Genomic DNA, 19,582 nt, shown 5'->3' on the forward strand with positions numbered 1-19,582 from the left:
TAGAGTTAAAAGAGAAATTCTGAGTTTTTTTGTTGTTCCAATAAAAGTTAGTCATCCATGAGTCATGAGTCCATTTGTCAGTGGGGGCAGTGGGAGTCATTAAAAATAAATAATTAAGCTGAGGCAAGATTTTCATTTTTTGGCCCAGCGTTCTATTCTTTTGAGCAATGGGGTGTAATTGAGGTTGAATAACTCTGACAGTTTGGAAGAAATATTAATACCTAAATATTTTCATTACCTGTGTGGAGTGGGAGGGGGTGTTTGGGGCTGCAGACTCCCAAGCATCTTCAGACAGTGGTTGATTTGTTCCAATTTATTGTATAGTGTAAGACTGTGGAGAAGTTGTTAATGATGTGGAAAGTTTCCTGTAGTGACACTAATGTCTTTTTTAGGTATAATCATAAATCATCTGCATATAGACTAATATTATGTTGTGAGTTGGCATCCTGAATTGCTTCAATTTTGTCATATTGCTGCTGTGAGTGGTTCAACAAAAAATAGCAAACAGGGATGCAGAGAGAGGGCATCCTTGTCTAGTTCCCTGGTGGAGCATGAAGTATGGTAAAGCGATCCTGTTTGTGATTATTGAAGCCCTAGGTGAATTGTTCCGTATTTCTTCATGTTTCAGGGGCTTTATGCAGTCGGAAACTTCCAGCCTAGTGAGGAGGCCAGCAACAGTCCCCTTCCCCAGATCCACAGGCCACCCTGCTCCTTGCCCCACATCAGTCAGGAGGCCGTTCTCCACCATCTGCAGATGAAGGCCAGCATGGCTGGGGAGCCAGGCATTCCCGCCTCCCACTCAGAAGGCCTCCTCCATCGTGGTCTCCAGCAGCAGAGACCCGGTGATAGTCTGAAGCGCTCCAGTGCTGACATGGAGGTTATCTCCCCCCGCAGCCCACTCAGCAAGGAGCCCATGGTGACCTTTAGCCACACCCTCCCTCGGGTGCACACCCCCCAAGCCATGGCTGCATACGAGGAGGCAGCCAGACGCCATGCTGCCACCCTCCACCATGCCTCCATGGACTCTAGTCGCTCTAAGCAGCTTCTTTCTCAGTGGAAGAGCAAGAATGACAGCCGCAAATGCTCCCTGCAGGTACCCGACTCATTCTCTTCCTCCGTGGACTCCTCATCTGGTCAATCCTCCCAGCACCCACACCACCATGGCAGCATGGAGCTCCGGTCCAGTTCTGAGCCGACAGCCATGGGTCTGAATGGAGGCTTTGATAGCAGCAGTCATGCATACATGGCCAAACTGGCAACAGGCGCTAGCACTACCCTGCCCAGTAACTGCAGCGGGATCACCGGAGGAGCCAGGATATCCATGCAGTCCAGACCAGGGTCTTCACAGCTTGTCCACATACCAGAGGAGGCTCATGAAAATTACAACACCTCCCCAAGGACAATGGGAGGAGGCGAGGGGATGACTATTAATAGTACAGTGCAGGCTAACTGGCAAAGGGCAGCGGAGAAAACTGCAACCTGTAGGACTAATGACAGTGGACCAAACAGCCAGCCAAGAATCATGCAGGTGATTGCCATGTCCAAACAGCAGGGCCTACTGCAAACCCACTCCAAGAGCCTAGACGAGAGTAGCATGGGCTGCAGCACCACTGGGAGCTGCCAAGGCTCTGCTCGCTACAGGGCACTAAATGAGCAGGAACCTAACAACACCACTGGGCCCAGTTCACTGGGTAGCACCACAGGCAGTATATCAGGGAGTACTGGGACAATTGTCAGAGTAGAGGCCCACCCTGAGAACAACAGGCCTGTGATCCAAGCCCCATCCACAGATGGGAGTGGAGCATGGAGGTGGCGGTCGCTGGATCATGGCACTGGAGCTGGTGGGAGTGCAGCAGGAGCTGGAGGAGGAGGAAGTCTGAGGCAGTCCTTTGAGCTCAATGATCTAAACAGAGATTCAGAAAGCTCGGAGTCAGCACGCGAAGGGTCTATTGACAGGAAGCGGGCTAATCACGTCGTTACCACCACTGCCACCGTTAGCACCCCACCCATCGTTACTGTTCACACCCAGAACACTGGCCAGTCCGAGCAGAGGCTGCACCCCCAGGGCCTCTCTACCATACGTGTCACTCCAGGGGATGGCAGTGGTTCTGGATCTGGAGGAGGAGGAGGAGGAGGTGGGGAAGCAACTTCAGACACCCCTTCAGTAGCATCCAGCCGTGACTCCACACTGCGGAGAAAAGGGAATAATGTAATCCTGATCCCAGAGAGAGCTAACAGCCCAGATAATACCCGAAATATTTTCTACAAGGGGACGTCAATAGCTCCTGCTTTTAAGGAATAACATTAAAAAAAGAAAAGGCTTTTTGGAACAGAAAAAATGAAGCAGGATTGTCAGATTTTCAAAGTACTTTTTTCCCACCAAACAGCAACCCCATATCTGTGAAAAGAACCAGTGTTACCGGTCATTGTATATATCATTACAAGCCCAAAAGAAAAGGTTTTATTCAGCATGAGATTTTTGTACATGTTGACACTAAAGCACAACCTTTTACGTGTTGTATAATCACTGTGTACTTTTGTGGTCACTCCTATGGATACCTATATTAGCATTGATGCTGTGGCAGTGGTTTGGGTACAGAGTTTGGGTACATTTTTTAGAGAGTTCTGTACGTTTTGGGTATATTTCATCACAAAAAAGAAATAAGTGACTAGCACTGAAAAATCAAAACTGTAGCAAACTATTGCAAATTTATTGTATCATAGCTGTGAAACCAATGTTTACTTCCCTGCATTGTAAATACTGTGTACGTTTGAAAAGGGTGCTACACCAGAAAATACTATTTAATATACAACATACTGTACAATTTGAATAGATAAAGAATGAATTATTTTACAAAGAGTAAATGACTATGACATTAATATGTGACAGAGATATGTTTTGTATTTTGTCTCTTTTCTGTACAGATACCACATAATCAACAGAAAACTGTTTTGAACCATAAGTGTGCTTAGCATTCCTTCTGTAGCTATGAAGTCAAATATGCTGTGACTTGCACTGAAATTATGCGTTTACTGTACCTTGTCTACTGTAAACTCTGACCTTATCTTTATATTCTGTACACTTGCATTTGATTGTCCATGTGAATCCCCTTCCTCATATTTACAGCACAAAAAAGCAGCATTAGCAGATTACTAATTTTGCTTATTTAAACCATAATGTAGCTAATACATTTATAGAACCCAGTGCAATAATTACTCAAAACGTGCCACCTTTACAGGTGCCAAACATCTAATAAGTAATCCTTTTTTCTTTTTTTTTTTTCTTTTTTAGTTTTTTATGAAACATTTTAAATTGTTTTATGCTTAAAAACTCTGTGGAACACTGTGCTCACCCAGCAGATTTTACATGGTTTCAAATGACAACAAATCAAATGATTCAAATGATTCTCAGTTGATTTGTTGGACATTTAAAGGTGCTACATGTAGCATTTCTAAACATGAATATATCACTGTCAAATTAATTGTAATGCCTTGGTGTAATTACTGTAAACAAATGAGACTTGGTGAGGATTTGCCCATGTTTCTCACAGATGGTCTTGTTAGTGCTCGTGTCTCTCAAAATTAGGACCTTATATCTCATAAAGCTTGGTGCCTCCTGTCCCTGCTCCCCTCCCTAGTTTTCCATGATTTTCTCCTTTTACCATTGCCCCTGAGAGAGCAGAGATGCTCCCATCAAACTGATTTGATGCAGTTATTACAACTTTTTTGAACTGTAAGTAGCTCCATCCTGTCCACTGTGTGCTACAGTGTACAGTGTATGCTGATATTTTTGACTGTACTGCATGTGTGTTGACAAATCCACAAAAATGAGATGGCTCTTTCATCGTAGAACTTCTCAATTCATTTAACTTTGACTGTTGTCCCTCTAAAGATCTGCTCTGCCACTATGTGAGGAACAGTCACATGTCATTGTTCTGCTCCAGCTAGCTGGGTGTACCTAATTTGTGGTTTCCCTTAACTGTAAGTCATGGCTATTGTAGACTCACAGAATTTGGATGCAGTAGAATGGTCATTGCACTTTTTGCCATCGTCATTTGGTTGGTACAAAATACAGACAAGTAGGGCCGTGAAGTGTTTCACACTAGTTTGAAAACTGCTGATATGCTGGCCTGTGGCTGCAGCCTAAAAGCAGAAATTACTAAAAGTAACACGATCATTTGAATGTGTGTCCTACTGTGTTATACAAGTGTTTAGGGCAACTCTTACAAAAACTGAAATCGGACACTAGTGATGAGGTTAGCATAACATTACATAACATACATTTATCTAATATAACCTCTTAATTCCTACAAGCTCCAGGGCATACAAACAAAAACTGCTGCCACATCAACCATCACGGTTTGTTTATTTGAATGGGAAACACCATAGTTCATTCACAATCTGTGGGTAGACCTGCGTGACTGATTGAGTGAATGAGGGGGCAGCCAATCACCGTACTTGTAGCTCTTTTGGCACAGAAATTGTATCTTAAGTACCCCCGGTTAACCAGAGTAGTAAAGAGGCAGGACCTTTGGTGTTCACGTACAAAAGAGTTTTCTTTGTTTATGGAAAATATGCTAATGTTTAAATTTGTTGTGTTAATGATTTATTGATTTTAAAATGTTGCACATAGGTGGGACACGGGGCTCAGTTGGAGTAATGCTGAGACAAGAAGCATAGAATTGAAAATTTAAGAAAACCTGTGTTTACACTCTTAGATTCTCTATCTATCTCTAACCTAATATTATTCTTAGTTGTTTAATTAAACATCCATTGGATGTAATTGGAATAAATTTGATACTAACATCAGTGAGCACCAGTAGGCCTATGAAACTGTATTAAAACTGTTCTACCAGCATCACTTCTGAGTTTGAGAAATATTTGCCAAATCAAGTTTTCATAGAAAATGGAAATGAAAGTCCTCAAATGTAATTTTTAGTATGAATATAGCAAGCCTGCATTATATTGTACATTATTTCTTCTATACACCCATAACATTTGCATGGCTACTTCTGTAGAGCAAATCACAAATTTTTATTACACACATGCATTAACTTGGCATTTGCCATAGTATTTGATATTCTTTTGTCTGTGTTCGATTGTAAGAGAATTAATTGTCAATAAGTGTATCTACATACTGTTGCCCCCTCCAGGTTGTAATCTCAGGCTGGACTTATTTTATTACTGAAATAAAGATGGTACCCAGCCCACGATTGGTCACAATATGAATTGTGAACATAATAAAAACATTATCAAGATGAGTAAAGATAGCTGTGATCGATGTTGTACAGTTGATTCAAGCTCTCAAAAAGATAAAAGGTAAAAGTGAAACATTTACTTTTGAAATCACAAATAATCCAGTTTCATTAAATGTTTTAAGTGTAGTCTGATTACATTTGAAGTGTTAAGCTACAGGGTGCTAAAAGGAAAATGTAATTTTGAGTAACAGCCTGTTGAATAGTGTCTGTGAATAATTTACCTCCAGTCATTTTTATATGGATCTAATTAGGTATTTTCTTTTTTTTTTCATTTAAAGGCCCGGTGGCCTGAAAAATGCAGTTTTCGTTGTTTTTGCGTGATAGGGAAGGTCTTGGGGCCACATAAATACTGTCCCACGCATTTCACCTATGATAAATGGAGAAGTGCACACAGCCCATTTTTCAAACTGTCCCTGTAAAATGAGCGGATTTGCTTTTCCTGTAAATCTTAACGTCAGTGTCTGTCCTGACGTCAGTGACTCCGCCCACAGCGCCTGCGTCTCCAGGCAACCAGCTACCAAGCTAGTGAACTTAGCCAGTTAGCCTCAACTCCCCGGCCAACAAGCTACCAAGCTAGTGAACTTAGCCAGTACCCCTCCGCTCCCAGGGCAACAAGTTCACAACATATTTACAACATATGTAACAAAAATAACTTACCATTCTGAAACATCTTGTAATAAATGGATCTGAGGTGGTTCGGGGTCGTATGCTCAGGGTCCCGGTTTCAAGGTCCCGCAGGGTTTTAGTCCAAATTTGCTCGTCTGTTGGGCTCATTTCAGCGCCGACTGTTTTATCAACCCAACACAATACAGTGCCAGCTTCGTCTGTGGTTCGGGATCGGAGTCGGGCTCAAATACGTACGGTTGTGTAACGTCACGCTCTGCGGTAGCCATGACAATCTTACATAAGATGATAACTCGCTTTCAACAAGTTTTCAAATAGTTACTGTATCTCGTTGGCTCTGTTTTTCTCTCGCTCAATATGGCAGCGCGCTATTGTTTACATCCCAGAATGCATCGCACAGTGATGTCAGTTGACTGGCCCAACCATATGTCACTCAGAAAACAGTCAGCCAATCAGTGGAGAGGAGCTGATTCTCTCTTCTGATTGGCTAAATGAACCGTGCTGCCAGAGCTCCGGGAGAAAGGCCAGAGAGAGGAGCTGAAAAACTATATTTAGCAGACCACAGGTACTCAAAACCACAGATACATCATGCTAGGGATATCAGCAGCTAAAATAAAACCCTGGAAAAGTGTACACCATGGGGCCTTTAAAATGTAACACTACATCTCTAACCTAATGTTAAATTTAACTGCAGTCTTCACTAACAGTTATGCCATAAGGAAACATAATAAAGACCGACTATGCCAGTGGCCACTATCATTTCAGTAACAAATCCAGTACAATAACAATTAAAAAAAAAAAAAAATTGTGATTGAATAAGTAAAGCCTGCATTTACTGAGATGATTGCTGTTGAAAGTGTGGAGAATATTTATCATATCAGATGAAAATGATGTTTGATATCTAGAGCTACAGAAAACATTTCAAATTATGTAAATAACAGATGCAACCTAAACAATTAGCACATATTGAAATGAGAAGGCACTCAGTTCACAGCTGGATGTTACATTCTTTTTTGTGCTTAGCCCCACCCACTTTAGGTAATGTTGTTGTCATAGGAGACGTGGCTTTTGGCCAGTCAGTGTGGACAGTTAATCAGTGTCATCTTGAGCCATGACGAACCTCCTCAGAAGATTTTATCTTTTGTGGCTGCGTTTGGAAACTACAGCCCTGTTTGTGCTTAGTGCCACCCACTGCCATGCTCTCTTGAGGCCAATTGGCCCTAAAAGGTAATGATATCTTCACTGGTCTGTTTAGCAACCTTTGCACCAAGTTTTGTGCCAATATGGCCAGTAATTATTTGAGTTATCCTCTTGTCAGACAGGGGTGATCACATTCCCCCTGCTGGAGGTTTCACCTCCTTGAGGTGAAAAGGCTGGCATTGATACTGTAGTAGCAGGTAACCTGCATTATGTGCAACTGTACTGTACTGAAACTGTTTTGTCCAAAGTTTTTATTTTTTATTTTTTTCAATTTTGTGCAAAATAATACCCAAAAAAGAAGAAATTATAAACTTGCCGCAGTTGTTACACCAAGCATGCATTGTGCACCTTCCCCTCATATGACTCATTTAGCTTGTTGCACAACATTTACCAAGTTCAAATGTTTTGCAGTAATTTCATTTTGGTCCATCATAACCAACTGCAATCATTGGTGCATGATTAAAAACTAGCAGTCAATTACAGTTAAGAAGTAAATAATGTAGTAAGTATTTTATGATATTTTTGCACTGTGGAAATTATGGCAACACTGTGGAACACAGCAATTATTCCTGTGCCCACCAGCAAACAATTTCCCAATGTTTTCCCAGCTCTAATTAAAATCAGAAGCCAACAGTTGTTTAAAGTGTCTGCCTGTGCGAGCATATGGTTTGACTGCCAGTCAAACAGAAACAAGCCCACTGTGCCAGGGGTCTTCTTCCACACAGTGTTGGGACTCATAGCCACATAGCCACAAATACTGTATGTGTGATTTTCATATTCTCTTTTTCAGACTTGCTAGCTTACACTGCTGGCGAGCAAAACAAAGACAGTGTAGCACATCCCTCTCTTGATTTCTTGATGGTTCTTCGGCTGCTGTTATCTGATGGCAGATGAAATCTTGCAGATTTGCAGCAAAATTTGCAGGGGCAAATGTGTGTTTTACACATGTACCCCCAACAAAGTATGGGTTTAAAATCGGCAAAATGTGCATTTAGTGCATTTTAGTACACAAACTTATTCATTATATAGCTTTTGACATCTCTCAGAGTGGTGGACAACATAATCAGTAGTTCTGGTGAAAAACTGTCCAGCAGCACCAAATGTAGACTGGAATTCAACATGATGTAAGAAGGATTTTCTAATTTGAGCACCAGTATCTTCATCCTGTGGTGTGTGTAGACAAGAAGCAGCTCTTCTTCAAATAAACATTGTGCAAAGGACATTTGGCCGGCTCACTTCAGAAACTTGAGTACAAACCTCAGAAAACTGATGTGTTACTGCTACTTGCTTACAATTGCCTTACAGAGTAACTAAAACCCAAACGCAAAGGGTACAGCAGATGAAGACATCACCTCACACCAAAGATCAGCCAATAGCAGGTTGCAGTTTTAGTAGCATGCTTTTCTACCAACAGATGTCAGACTTTATACAGATTTGATTTTGGGATTTAGTTACTCTTTAAGCGGAAGTAAATTTACTCTTGTAAAAATCACTTGAATGCAACTCAAAATGTTTTGTTGCATGTTAAAGATTATGTTGAGCTTTCATTATTTGCTATATAGCTAGGTAACTAGCAAGGCTAGAGAACAACCAGACAAACCAGCCTTATGGTTATGTTAACTAATCTAATTACATGGATAAATTTGATGACTTTGTTCTTTCTTCCATATGCTCGCTTGATGCCGATAAATTTTACTTTAAAGGCACAAACAAAATGCTCATACCATACTACCAAAATTTTACTCTATAATGAGTGCAAATTGAAAATGTAAGCAGGGAAAAGGACAGTATCTCAGTCATAACAAAGCAAACATGAGAGTGCTGCTTTCAACAAATGGTGAAAAATTTCTTCAAAAATATTATATAGATGTCATGGCAACCATCTTACAGTAGCTGTACTGAGGAGGGCTGTGATGATACACCACAAAGTGTCTGTTATTTGCTCTAACTGTATGGGTAAATGGTATTTGTGAAACCAGCCTGTATGATATCACCTGATCATGGCCATCTTTACAAACGTTTACTTACTTGATGTAAGATGCCAAAACATATAGTTACTTATTGTATTTCAAAGCCTTAACATTGTCCATAATCCCTTTAGAAAGAGACATTAAAAAAGATGGAAAATCCCCCAAATAACATATTGTCCTCACTGATTGGCAATAAAGGAACAACATATGATGTGAATATTAACATTACCTTGTTTTGAATGATTTGTGTCTCATTTAGAATCTGTCCCAAAGGCCTGTGAAATCAAAGAGTGTAATGTTACACTTGGGTAGAAATGTAGATCAAATGGGTAGAATTGTGAATGGATGCTATCTGCATGTGTAGCCTTTTGTGTTGTCCCTGGATGAATAATAAATATGTTTTCTGATACTGTGACAAGCTGTATGAATCCTATGCAGCCAAAAACACTGTAAAAATGGATTTACCATAAACAAATCAGTTGATTAAAAAAAAATCAACAGTTACAGTTTTGTGTAACATTAAATATAGCAAAGTATTGATTGCTTTACTACAGTCATTTCAACCTAGCAATCAGACTGACTATTCAGTTCAGTGCACGTTGATCAGGGTAGATGAGAAACTGTGCATTGTCTAAATTATTGGAATAAATGTTTGCTATTGAAACTGACCAAAATCTGTGTGTTCATCCTTGTCAATTCAGATTCACACTGTTTCCCACAAGTACACAACTCAGAATACACACAATCTAATTATACAGCAGACCACTATATATCTATATCTATAGATATATATGGATAGATAGACAGATATATAGATAGATAGATGTAGATATACAGTTGAAACCAGAAGTTTACATACACTGCATAAAAAGACACATAACCTTTTTTTTCTCACTGTCTGACCTTAAATCAGACTAAACTTTTCCTGTTTTAGGTCAGTTAGGATTACCAAAATTATTTCTATTTGCTAAATGACAGAATAATGAGAGACAGAATTTTTTAGAGAATTTTTTATTACTTTCTTCAAAGTCACAAGTTTACATACACTTAGATTACTATGCCCTTAAACAATTTGGAAAAGCCCAGATGATGATGTCATGGTTTTGGAAGCTTTTGATAGGGTAATTGACAACATGTGAGTTAATTGGAGGCACACCTGTGGATGTATTTTAAGGCACACCTCAAACACACTGCTTCCTTGTATGCCATCATGGGAAAATCAAAAGAAATCAGCCAAGATATCAGGAAGAGAATTGTGGACCTCCACAAGTCTGGTTCATCCTTGGGTACAATTTCCAGATGCCTGAAGGTGCCACGTTCATCTGTTCAAACAATTATACGCAAGTATAAACAACATGGGAATGTCCAGCCATCATACCGCTCAGGAAGGAGACGGGTTCTGTGTCCCAGAGATGAAAGTGTTTTGGTGCGAAATGTGCGTATCAACCCCAGAACAAAAGCGAAAGACCTTGTGAAGATGCTGGCTGAAGCTGGTAAGAAAGTGTCATTATCCACAGTGAAACGAGTCCTGTACCGACATGGGCTGAAAGGCCACTCAGCGAGGAAAAAGCCATTACTCCAAAAGCAACATAAAAAAGCCAGATTACAGTTTGCACATGCACACAGGGACAAAGACTTTAATTTTTGGAGACATATCCTCTGGTCTGATGAAACTAAAATTGAACTGTTTGGCCATAATGACCATCGTTACATTTGGAGGAAAAAGGGGGAAGCTTGCAAGCCTGAGAACACCATCCCAACTGTGAAGTACGGGGGTGGCAGCATCATGTTGTGGGGGTGTTTTGCTGCAGGAGGGACTGGTGCACTTCACAAAATAGATGGCATCATGAGGAAAGAACATTATGTGGAAATATTGAAGCAACATCTCAAGACATCAGCCAGGAAGTTAAAGCTTGGGCACAAATGGGTCTTCCAAATGGACAATGACCCTAAGCATACTGCCAAATTGGTTACAAAGTGGCTTAAGGACAACAAAGTCAATGTTTTGGAGTGGCCATCACAAAGCCCTGATCTCAATCCCATAGAAAATTTGTGGGCAGAGCTGAAAAGGCGTGTGCGAGCAAGGCGGCCTACAAACCTAACTCAGTTACACCAGTTCTGTCAGGAGGAATGGGCCAAAATTCCAGCAAACTATTGTGAGAAGCTTGTGGAAGGATACCCAAGACGTTTGACCCAAGTCATACAGTTTAAAGGCAATGCTACCAAATACTAAGGAAATGTATGTAAACTTGTGACTTTGAAGAAAGTAATAAAAAAATCTCTAAAAAATTCTGTCTCTCATTATTCTGTCATTTAGCAAATAGAAATAATTTTGGTAATCCTAACTGACCTAAAACAGGAAAAGTTTAGTCTGATTTAAGGTCAGACAGTGAGAAAAAAAAGGTTATGTGTCTTTTTATGCAGTGTATGTAAACTTCTGGTTTCAACTGTAGATAGGTGGTGATGTTGGAATTATATACATATAATTATGCATCATTATAGTTTGTGGCTTGCTCTACTATGTGGTCCAACACTGAGTTAAAGTAAGCAGAGAATTCAAATTCATATAGCTACAAATTCATGAGTGAAGTTTAACCCCGCCCAGCTATAAAAGCGGCGTTATCTCACCATTTAACTCTTTTGGAGATGGCGTCACCGTTCACTGATGATCCGGTGGACCTGGGAGCCAGGACTGTCCGTGGCTCATTATGGAGACAAAGAGGATTTAGGGATCGGCATTTCCTGACGATATTCTCCATGGGCGGTATAGATCTTCATCTGAGGGAATACGCTACATTTGCTCACTTGTTGAGCCAAGTGTCAGGAATGCCACGGAGAGAAGGTGTGCGCTCACAGTAGGGCAAACGGTGTGCGTGGCGCTAATAGTATAGTACTATTAGTGGTGCACAAACTTCACGTTTGTTATAAATATTCCGTTGTATCACAGACTTTGTTATAGTAGTCTACCTTTTTTTTTTTTTTTTTTTTTTTTTTTTAAAGGAAACCCCTTATATTATAACGGTGACTGTCACAGCATTTGAAGGTGATGATTGGACGGGAGCAGCCCGTGGTGATTCAAACGCACTCCAAACACCACTTATTCTGATTTAGAAAAAAAGATTTAACAAAAAAGAAGCAAACAAACATCAACAGAAATGGCTCCATAATTCTAGTTAAACTTCAAATGTACAAGTAGCTCTAAGCAGCATAGTGGTCAAAATTGTCATGTAACCATGGTAACCACCGCCTGCTCCGTCCGACACTGCTAGACTCACCCACACACACCTTCAGTCACCTGACTTAACCTCAGGCTTTACCTCCAATTCCTAGGCAACACTCCCATAAAGCTACTGAAGTTACATATTTCTAAACTAAAATTCATAATACTGAATGAATATATAGAATATAATGAGAGTCAGTGTTGACATAGCCTACCTCACAACTTTGTGGATGTATTGGATTAAATCCTGTTTACCCTGTCAGTTGATATGAACATGCCTTGATTCTACTTCCGATCATGCAATGCAGCATTGCCGCATGAAAGCACACAAGAAAACAACTGTAGATTCACACTGTTAATTTTTTCAAACAGCGCTCCAACACACTGTCTTTACACTAGCATTCTATTTCAAGGCACCAGTGCTGTTCTTATTGTTCTAGTTGGAATAATGTCAGTGCTTGATTTCCCATCATGCACTGTAAATGGAATCCCACAATCAGTGATGGAGTTGAACAGAGCCATGGACGGTGCCCGTGGATCCCAGCAAGTGACACACATTATGCAAAGAAGGATTGCAAGAAACACAGTACAACTTACACGCAATTTGTTGCATGGAAAATGGTGAAGTTGTTGCTGTTTGCTACGAGGATGGACTTCCAGCTGTGACTGCTCAGCCATTTGTGTCTGCTTAGAAAGGCCTGGAGGAAAAAGCAGACTGGGCCAGTTGTGCCGCTCGCTGGGCAGAGTCCAGTCAGCGTGTGGCTGCTGGGTGGAAAGTGCTGGAGCCGTCGTATCCCTGAAACAATAGTTTGACTGCCTTTAAGTGAGAATGAATGTGATTAGTTGTTTGGTTCTGACATTTGACTTGATGTAACAGTAGGGATCTAGTCATCATGGAAATGGAGAAAACTGATATGTGGTGGAGAGGTCATGGTCCTTAAAACAGATACCGTGCCAGCGTTTTCCCATTTGGCCTACATTTTCCCCGTAGCAGAGGTTTGACTAAAACAGCTGGTTTAGTGCAATTTTTGGGTTGGTGGTTATGAATGAGGGGGGGGAAAAAGCAACACAATACATCACCCTCTACACTGAAGGAGGCGGGGACCTCAGCATCTCCTCTGAAGAGAGATGTTTGGCAGTTGGCTCCATTGTCCACCAGAGGCATTTACAGCTGCGTTTGATTTGTGGGAGGTGAGCTGTTGGCTTGTGGAAAGGCACACACACACAGCCTGGAACATCACTTCACATCCACTCTACATCCCTGCTTTTCCAAGGCTCACTAAGAGTTTCAGTTATTTCCTTGAGAAGTTTGAATTGTGCACCCACCCACACACATCTCATCAAGAGTATCATGTGCAATCCCAAGCTAGACAAGATCAGCTATAATGTTAATGGTGCTCTTCAGAACTTTCACAAGACATGGGATGACCATATTGGATTTGTTAAGCAACTAGATGGACTACAAGTAGAGTGATGGACTACCAGCTGACCAGTAACAACTTGGTGAACCCTGGCTGAGTAAGAACAATTCAACGTGCAACTGGACCCCCCATCCCCAATCTTTCCCTTCCTCTATGTGTTCCCTCCTTGTCTGTCTGTCCGTGTGTCTCTCTTTCCCTTCCTCTATGTGTCCACCAGAGGCATTTACAGCTGCGTTTGATTTGTGGGAGGTGAGCTGTTGGCTTGTGGAAAGGCACTGTCTTCAGATGCTTGTCGTGGGATTCACAGTCCGCTTTGATCTGCGTCCCGTATTTACAGCTTTCCCTGGGATCTGGTGGTTCAGTGTTCCACTTTGATTCCCCAGGGGTTCCTGTTTTCCGACTGGACCTTAACGCACCACGTGATGCGCAGGGGTCCAGAAGATGCGTTGAGTTAGCCCTGACTGCAGTCTGCAGATCGAGGAGTGGCTCAACGTGGGTGGAGCTAAGCGTTTGGCTCCGCCCACTTCCTCAACAGCAAGCCACTGGAAGAGGTTGCTAACCCTAACCCTTACCTCAATCCTAACCTTAACCTCAACCTTAACCCTTCACCTTACCCTAACCAGATGGCGCCCGGGTGGAGTCAAATGTTTAGCTCCGCCCACATTTAGCCCAACTCCGACCTGCTAACTGTAGTCACCGCACGGAGTCAAACGTTTAGCTCCGCCCACATTTCGCCCAACCCCGATCTGCGGACTGCAGTCAGGTGCAACTGGATGCGTTGGCTAAATGCTTTCTTTTCCTGCAATGATATGACCTGTTAGTCGTTGGCTAGTGGCTGTGCTTTGTGTGCCGTTTGCTGACGTGTGGTTCAAGTGTGTGGCGGGAGGTCCCAACCGTCCGCGGGAGTGACCTGTCCGGGAGAGGGGCGCTTCCCTCTGAGGGTGTGAGAGTTATCGCTTCTCGGCCTTTTGGCTAAGATCAAGTGTAGTATCTGTTCTTATCAGTTTAATATCTGATACGTCCCCTACCCGGGGACCATATATTAAATGGATTTCTGGAACAGGGAGATGGACTAGGGGCTTGCTCCGTCCACTCCACGCATCGACCCGGTATTGCAGTATCTCCGGGAGCGGTGCACCCCCTCCCTCACCTTGTGCAATAACAGCTTACGCTCGCCCAGCTCTTTCTCCAGCTGCAAACACCCGTCGGCCCATAACTTTGGACTTGCAGCCACTGCCAACGGGACCTGCGGTATGCAGGGCTTACGCTTTACGTCTCAAGTGCTCCGGCTTGCCCTCAACATCGCATACACAACTCCCAGCTCTCACACACACAGCCAAAAGCTTTGTATGCGATATTTCTCCCCCGACTGGCTCTGTCCAATTCAACCGGGGGTTCCACAACCACACGCCGTGGACTGGACAATCAAAAGACAAGACTTCTCCGCATCGTTCCTGATTTTGCGCCGAGTGGATCCGCAGTCCTTGGCGGGGACAAATAGCTTCGTCGCACTGGCTCCAATTTAAAGACGGACCTGGTATTGTGCTGAAGAGAAATCTCCAGTCATGCATGTTCTGACTTGACATACTTGTTTTGACGTCTCGGCCTTTTGGCTAAGACTGCGGTCGCCTCTTCTTGGTGGTAAAAATCCTTGCCTTCCTGTGGCATTGGTTATTACCAGCTCTTGGGAGGAAATTCCGCACATTCCTGTTGGAAAGTATGTCAACTTTCAGAGGCCCAGAGGACTTCTATCCCTGTACTCTGCCGGACTAATACCGTGACCGGGCCAAACAAGTGATGTCGTGACTCGATCTCTGCCGGAAGCTCCTCCAGAAAGCCCTGAACTTTACTCCAAAGCTGATTGGCCAGAAGGCGGGCAGAGGGCGGAGCTAGTTCAGACGGTGAGGAGGACCAATCACAGGCTGATGCAGGGCTGACCTTCAACAATCCTTTTCAGTGACAAATAGCTTGATCGCACGGGCTCCGGTTTAAAGATGGAAGTAGGATTGTGCTGAAGAGAAATCTCCAGTCATCCATGTTTTGACTTGTGCGTATGTGACTGGCAGGCAAACGCGGTTGATGAAAGGGTTAAGAGAAGAACATAGTCCAAGCGTGTGGAACCATAAGAAATAGAAGGAGAAATATGTAATATAATATACGTATAAGGCTGTGCATTGGACAAGCCGTGGCATGTGTATTTGTAAGGCTGTTGTCTTTTGACACGCTGATCAGGGGAGAGCGCGGACGCAGTCCCCCACTACCATAAATTATGCAGTCGAGATTCCCACATTTGGGGAATTCGCAGGGGTCAGCACAGCCGGAGTGCAATGGCTGAGCCTCGCCCTGGGTGAACCACCTTCTTGATCATGGTATCTCCCCTGCCAGGTAAGTATGAAGTCACTGACACGCCCGCTGGAGCCCCCTTCACACACACACCACTCTGTCTCATGGTGCTCACACTGGCACAGTGGAACAAACACCCCCCCCCCACACACACACACACACACTCTCACACGCACACGCACACGCGCGCACACACACACACACACACACACACACACACACACACACACACACACACACACACACACACACACAGCCTGGAACATCACTTCACATCCACTCTACATCCCTGCTTTTCCAAGGCTCACTAAGAGTTTCAGTTATTTCCTTGAGAAGTTTGAATTGTGCACCCACCCACACACATCTCATCAAGAGTATCATGTGCAATCCCAAGCTAGACAAGATCAGCTATAATGTTAATGGTGCTCTTCAGAACTTTCACAAGACATGGGATGACCTTATTGGATTTGTTAAGCAACTAGATGGACTACAAGTAGAGTGATGGACTACCAGCTGACCAGTAACAACTTGGTGAACCCTGGCTGAGTAAGAACAATTCAACGTGCAACTGGACCCCCCATCCCCAATCTTTCCCTTCCTCTATGTGTTCCCTCCTTGTCTGTCTGTCCGTGTGTCTCTCTTTCCCTTCCTCTATGTGTCCACCAGAGGCATTTACAGCTGCGTTTGATTTGTGGGAGGTGAGCTGTTGGCTTGTGGAAAGGCACTGTCTTCAGATGCTTGTCGTGGGATTCACAGTCCGCTTTGATCTGCGTCCCGTATTTACAGCTTTCCCTGGGATCTGGTGGTTCAGTGTTCCACTTTGATTCCCCAGGGGTTCCTGTTTTCCGACTGGACCTTAACGCACCACGTGATGCGCAGGGGTCCAGAAGATGCGTTGAGTAAGCCCTGACTGCAGTCTGCAGATCGAGGAGTGGCTCAACGTGGGTGGAGCTAAGCGTTTGGCTCCGCCCACTTCCTCAACAGCAAGCCACTGGAAGAGGTTGCTAACCCTAACCCTTACCTCAATCCTAACCTTAACCTCAACCTTAACCCTTCACCTTACCCTAACCAGATGGCGCCCGGGTGGAGTCAAATGTTTAGCTCCGCCCACATTTAGCCCAACTCCGACCTGCTAACTGTAGTCACCGCACGGAGTCAAACGTTTAGCTCCGCCCACATTTCGCCCAACCCCGATCTGCGGACTGCAGTCAGGTGCAACTGGATGCGTTGGCTAAATGCTTTCTTTTCCTGCAATGATATGACCTGTTAGTCGTTGGCTAGTGGCTGTGCTTTGTGTGCCGTTTGCTGACGTGTGGTTCAAGTGTGTGGCGGGAGGTCCCAACCGTCCGCGGGAGTGACCTGTCCGGGAGAGGGGCGCTTCCCTCTGAGGGTGTGAGAGTTATCGCTTCTCGGCCTTTTGGCTAAGATCAAGTGTAGTATCTGTTCTTATCAGTTTAATATCTGATACGTCCCCTACCCGGGGACCATATATTAAATGGATTTCTGGAACAGGGAGATGGACTAGGGGCTTGCTCCGTCCACTCCACGCATCGACCCGGTATTGCAGTATCTCCGGGAGCGGTGCACCCCCTCCCTCACCTTGTGCAATAACAGCTTACGCTCGCCCAGCTCTTTCTCCAGCTGCAAACACCCATCGGCCCATAACTTTGGACTTGCAGCCACTGCCAACGGGACCTGCGGTATGCAGGGCTTACGCTTTACGTCTCAAGTGCTCCGGCTTGCCCTCAACATCGCATACACAACTCCCAGCTCTCACACACACAGCCAAAAGCTTTGTATGCGATATTTCTCCCCCGACTGGCTCTGTCCAATTCAACCGGGGGTTCCACAACCACACGCCGTGGACTGGACAATCAAAAGACAAGACTTCTCCGCATCGTTCCTGATTTTGCGCCGAGTGGATCCGCAGTCCTTGGCGGGGACAAATAGCTTCGTCGCACTGGCTCCAATTTAAAGACGGACCTGGTATTGTGCTGAAGAGAAATCTCCAGTCATGCATGTTCTGACTTGACATACTTGTTTTGACGTCTCGGCCTTTTGGCTAAGACTGCGGTCGCCTCTTCTTGGTGGTAAAAATCCTTGCCTTCCTGTGGCATTGGTTATTACCAGCTCTTGGGAGGAAATTCCGCACATTCCTGTTGGAAAGTATGTCAACTTTCAGAGGCCCAGAGGACTTCTATCCCTGTACTCTGCCGGACTAATACCGTGACCGGGCCAAACAAGTGATGTCGTGACTCGATCTCTGCCGGAAGCTCCTCCAGAAAGCCCTGAACTTTACTCCAAAGCTGATTGGCCAAAAGGCGGGCAGAGGGCGGAGCTAGTTCAGACGGTGAGGAGGACCAATCACAGGCTGATGCAGGGCTGACCTTCAACAATCCTTTTCAGTGACAAATAGCTTGATCGCACGGGCTCCGGTTTAAAGATGGAAGTAGGATTGTGCTGACGAGAAATCTCCAGTCATCCATGTTTTGACTTGTGCGTATGTGACTGGCAGGCAAACGCGGTTGATGAAAGGGTTAAGAGAAGAACATAGTCCAAGCGTGTGGAACCATAAGAAATAGAAGGAGAAATATGTAATATAATATACGTATAAGGCTGTGCATTGGACAAGCCGTGGCATGTGTATTTGTAAGGCTGTTGTCTTTTGACACGCTGATCAGGGGAGAGCGCGGACGCAGTCCCCCACTACCATAAATTATGCAGTCGAGATTCCCACATTTGGGGAATTCGCAGGGGTCAGCACAGCCGGAGTGCAATGGCTGAGCCTCGCCCTGGGTGAACCACCTTCTTGATCATGGTATCTCCCCTGCCAGGTAAGTATGAAGTCACTGACACGCCCGCTGGAGCCCCCTTCACACACACACCACTCTGTCTCATGGTGCTCACACTGGCACAGTGGAACAAACACCCCCCCCCCACACACACACACACACACACTCTCACACGCACACGCACACGCGCGCACACACACACACACACACACAAACACACACACACACACACACACACACACACACACACACACAGCCTGGAACATCACTTCACATCCACTCTACATCCCTGCTTTTCCAAGGCTCACTAAGAGTTTCAGTTATTTCCTTGAGAAGTTTGAATTGTGCACCCACCCACACACATCTCATCAAGAGTATCATGTGCAATCCCAAGCTAGACAAGATCAGCTATAATGTTAATGGTGCTCTTCAGAACTTTCACAAGACATGGGATGACCTTATTGGATTTGTTAAGCAACTAGATGGACTACAAGTAGAGTGATGGACTACCAGCTGACCAGTAACAACTTGGTGAACCCTGGCTGAGTAAGAACAATTCAACGTGCAACTGGACCCCCCATCCCCAATCTTTCCCTTCCTCTATGTGTTCCCTCCTTGTCTGTCTGTCCGTGTGTCTCTCTTTCCCTTCCTCTATGTGTCCACCAGAGGCATTTACAGCAGCGTTTGATTTGTGGGAGGTGAGCTGTTGGCTTGTGGAAAGGCACTGTCTTCAGATGCTTGTCGTGGGATTCAC

The 19,582-nt window shown here is 44.0% G+C and overlaps 1 protein-coding gene and 4 non-coding genes across 5 annotated transcripts in view; 3 read left to right on the top strand and 2 right to left on the bottom strand.

Moving 5' to 3' along the window:
• Positions 1 to 5,505, top strand: part of plppr4b (phospholipid phosphatase related 4b) — a 78,233-nt gene extending 72,728 nt beyond the window's left edge. The window contains exon 7 of the mRNA XM_030079753.1: positions 629 to 5,505. Coding sequence (XP_029935613.1) covers positions 629 to 2,302 — 1,674 coding nt within the window. The 3' untranslated portion in view covers positions 2,303 to 5,505. The remainder of the gene's footprint in view (positions 1 to 628) is intronic.
• A 9,140-nt stretch (positions 5,506 to 14,645) lies between these two features.
• LOC115379302 (U2 spliceosomal RNA) lies at positions 14,646 to 14,836 on the top strand. Its single transcript, XR_003930213.1, has one exon. It is a non-coding gene; the product is annotated as a U2 spliceosomal RNA (small nuclear RNA).
• A 1,086-nt stretch (positions 14,837 to 15,922) lies between these two features.
• On the bottom strand, positions 15,923 to 16,086 carry LOC115379284 (U1 spliceosomal RNA). Its single transcript, XR_003930199.1, has one exon. It is a non-coding gene; the product is annotated as a U1 spliceosomal RNA (small nuclear RNA).
• Positions 16,087 to 17,437: 1,351 nt separating this feature from the next.
• On the top strand, positions 17,438 to 17,628 carry LOC115379303 (U2 spliceosomal RNA). Its single transcript, XR_003930214.1, has one exon. It is a non-coding gene; the product is annotated as a U2 spliceosomal RNA (small nuclear RNA).
• Positions 17,629 to 18,714: 1,086 nt separating this feature from the next.
• On the bottom strand, positions 18,715 to 18,878 carry LOC115379295 (U1 spliceosomal RNA). The gene has a single exon (XR_003930209.1). It is a non-coding gene; the product is annotated as a U1 spliceosomal RNA (small nuclear RNA).
• Between the last annotated feature and the right edge of the window lie 704 nt (positions 18,879 to 19,582).

The sequence above is a fragment of the Myripristis murdjan genome, chromosome 20 (assembly GCF_902150065.1).
Source record: "Myripristis murdjan chromosome 20, fMyrMur1.1, whole genome shotgun sequence".
Classification (NCBI taxonomy): domain Eukaryota; kingdom Metazoa; phylum Chordata; class Actinopteri; order Holocentriformes; family Holocentridae; genus Myripristis; species Myripristis murdjan.